We start from the raw sequence: 1,888 nt of genomic DNA on the forward strand, positions 1-1,888 counted from the left end.
TGAACGGTGTTCACTCGGTCGTGACAGAACAGAGAGAGAAACAGGAGAGAGACTCTGGATTTATGGTCACCGTTAACCCCAAAACCGACACTAAATGCAGATTTGACTGTACTTTGATATCCTTTCTGAGGGATGTGTATTTCATTTTTCTTTATTTTATACTTGGAACAGTTCTGATGTATTTAAAAAAATCGATACGTTTTTTCGTAAATTATTAACCCATTAAGTCTCAAAACGAAGAAATTTCTCTCTTAGGTTTGAGCTTGAAAATTTTATAAAAAGGTCAAAGAATTGATTGTAAGATACTCTTTTCTACTATATTCGGGTATGCTCTACACGATGCAATGGTTAAAAAGCGAAAAATATTGATTTTCAATTATGAATTAACAAATTTCAAAAAATTACTTTTTTTTAAGCAATTTTATTTTTAAACAAAAAAATAGAGGGGAAAGGATTTTTTTACCGTCGCAAATATCCACAAAAGTGCACAAAATGCCTGAACTTTTCAAATCCGTTGAGTTTTTTTATCTATGATTTTTTAAAACAAAATGGCGGCCAAAAAACTGAAACCAAAAATTTTAAGTTTCGTTTTATCGATATTTTTGGTAATTTTTTCGCTCAAATCATATAAATGAGAGTTATGCAGAAATATAAGCGTAAGAGGATATAATTCAGAGAGGATATAACCGCGGTTCCACTGTACTTCAATTATTATGTTTCAACTTCAGCGTTACACAGCAGAGTCATGTAAAATTGTATATCAGTAAACATCATCTTAATATCATGATTTTACCTATTTAAGATTAAATATTTTAATTTTGTCCAAAAATAAACTATTCAAATGCCGTTTTACTGAAATAATTAATTATTTATATGATTTGAGCAAAAAAATCACCTAAAATATCGATAAAACGAAATAAAAAATTTTTGGTTTCCGTTTTTTGGCCGCCACTTTGTTTTAAAAAATCGTAGATAAAAAACTTAAAGGATTTGAAAAGTTCAGACATTTTGTGCACATTTGCGATCGTAACAAAAATTCCTTGCCCCTCTATTTTTCGATTGAAAAAAATAATTGCTTAAAAAAAAAATTTTTTTTTTAATTTGTTAATTATTAATTGAGAATAAATATTTTTCGTTTTTAAACCATTGCATCGAGTAGAGCATACCCGAAAATAGTAGAAAAGCGTATTTTACAATCAATTCTTTGCTTTTGTTACAAAATCATTCAAGCTCAAACGTAAGAGAGAAATTACTTCGTTTTGGGACTTAATGGGTTAATTTCGTTTTGATTATCTATATTACAGTTCCTCACTTTAAAAATGTGTATGTTTACATTTCCTTGTAATATAATTATGATTTACCTTCAATGTAACAATAATTGAAAATGACCAGACAAACAGTGTAATGTCTCTATAAATAAACATTTATTTAATATAGTTAATAAGACTTACATCTTCCTTGTCGACCCGACTGGGGAGTTTCTAGTTCACTTAACAAATTCACATCATCCCTCAGGTAGGTTTCATTTCCAAAAGAATTCTGACCGGTTACAATTGCAGCGGTGGTGAGAATTAAACCCAGAAATGCGTCCAACATGTCTAGAAATCAAACTGTATCAGGTCCTCTACCTGGACACAGAAGAACCTGAAGAAAATTTAACATCGACTAACGGAATTTGTTTGCTCAATAATCATCATGTTTAGCAGGTCCCTGAAAAATCCCAGCTCGCGCTAATTATGTCATTGCGGTGCACCTAATCTTTTACCGCTAAGTTCGTATCTTTGTTCACTTTACCTTTCAGGACAATGAAGACTACGATTTTCAGAAAAATTATTTACATCTCATTATTATAAATTATCTTGCACTATAAAAAAAGTTTTAACGGAGG

At 30.3% G+C, this 1,888-nt stretch overlaps 1 protein-coding gene across 1 annotated transcript in view; it reads right to left on the reverse strand.

Annotated features, from left to right (window-relative positions):
- Positions 1–1,596, reverse strand: part of LOC117176524 — a 7,662-nt gene extending 6,066 nt beyond the window's left edge. The window contains exon 1 of the mRNA XM_033366779.1: positions 1,452–1,596. Coding sequence (XP_033222670.1) covers positions 1,452–1,596 — 145 coding nt within the window. The remainder of the gene's footprint in view (positions 1–1,451) is intronic.
- Positions 1,597–1,888: the final 292 nt, after the last annotated feature.

This window comes from Belonocnema kinseyi, chromosome 7 (assembly GCF_010883055.1).
Source record: "Belonocnema kinseyi isolate 2016_QV_RU_SX_M_011 chromosome 7, B_treatae_v1, whole genome shotgun sequence".
Classification (NCBI taxonomy): Eukaryota; Metazoa; Arthropoda; class Insecta; order Hymenoptera; family Cynipidae; genus Belonocnema; species Belonocnema kinseyi.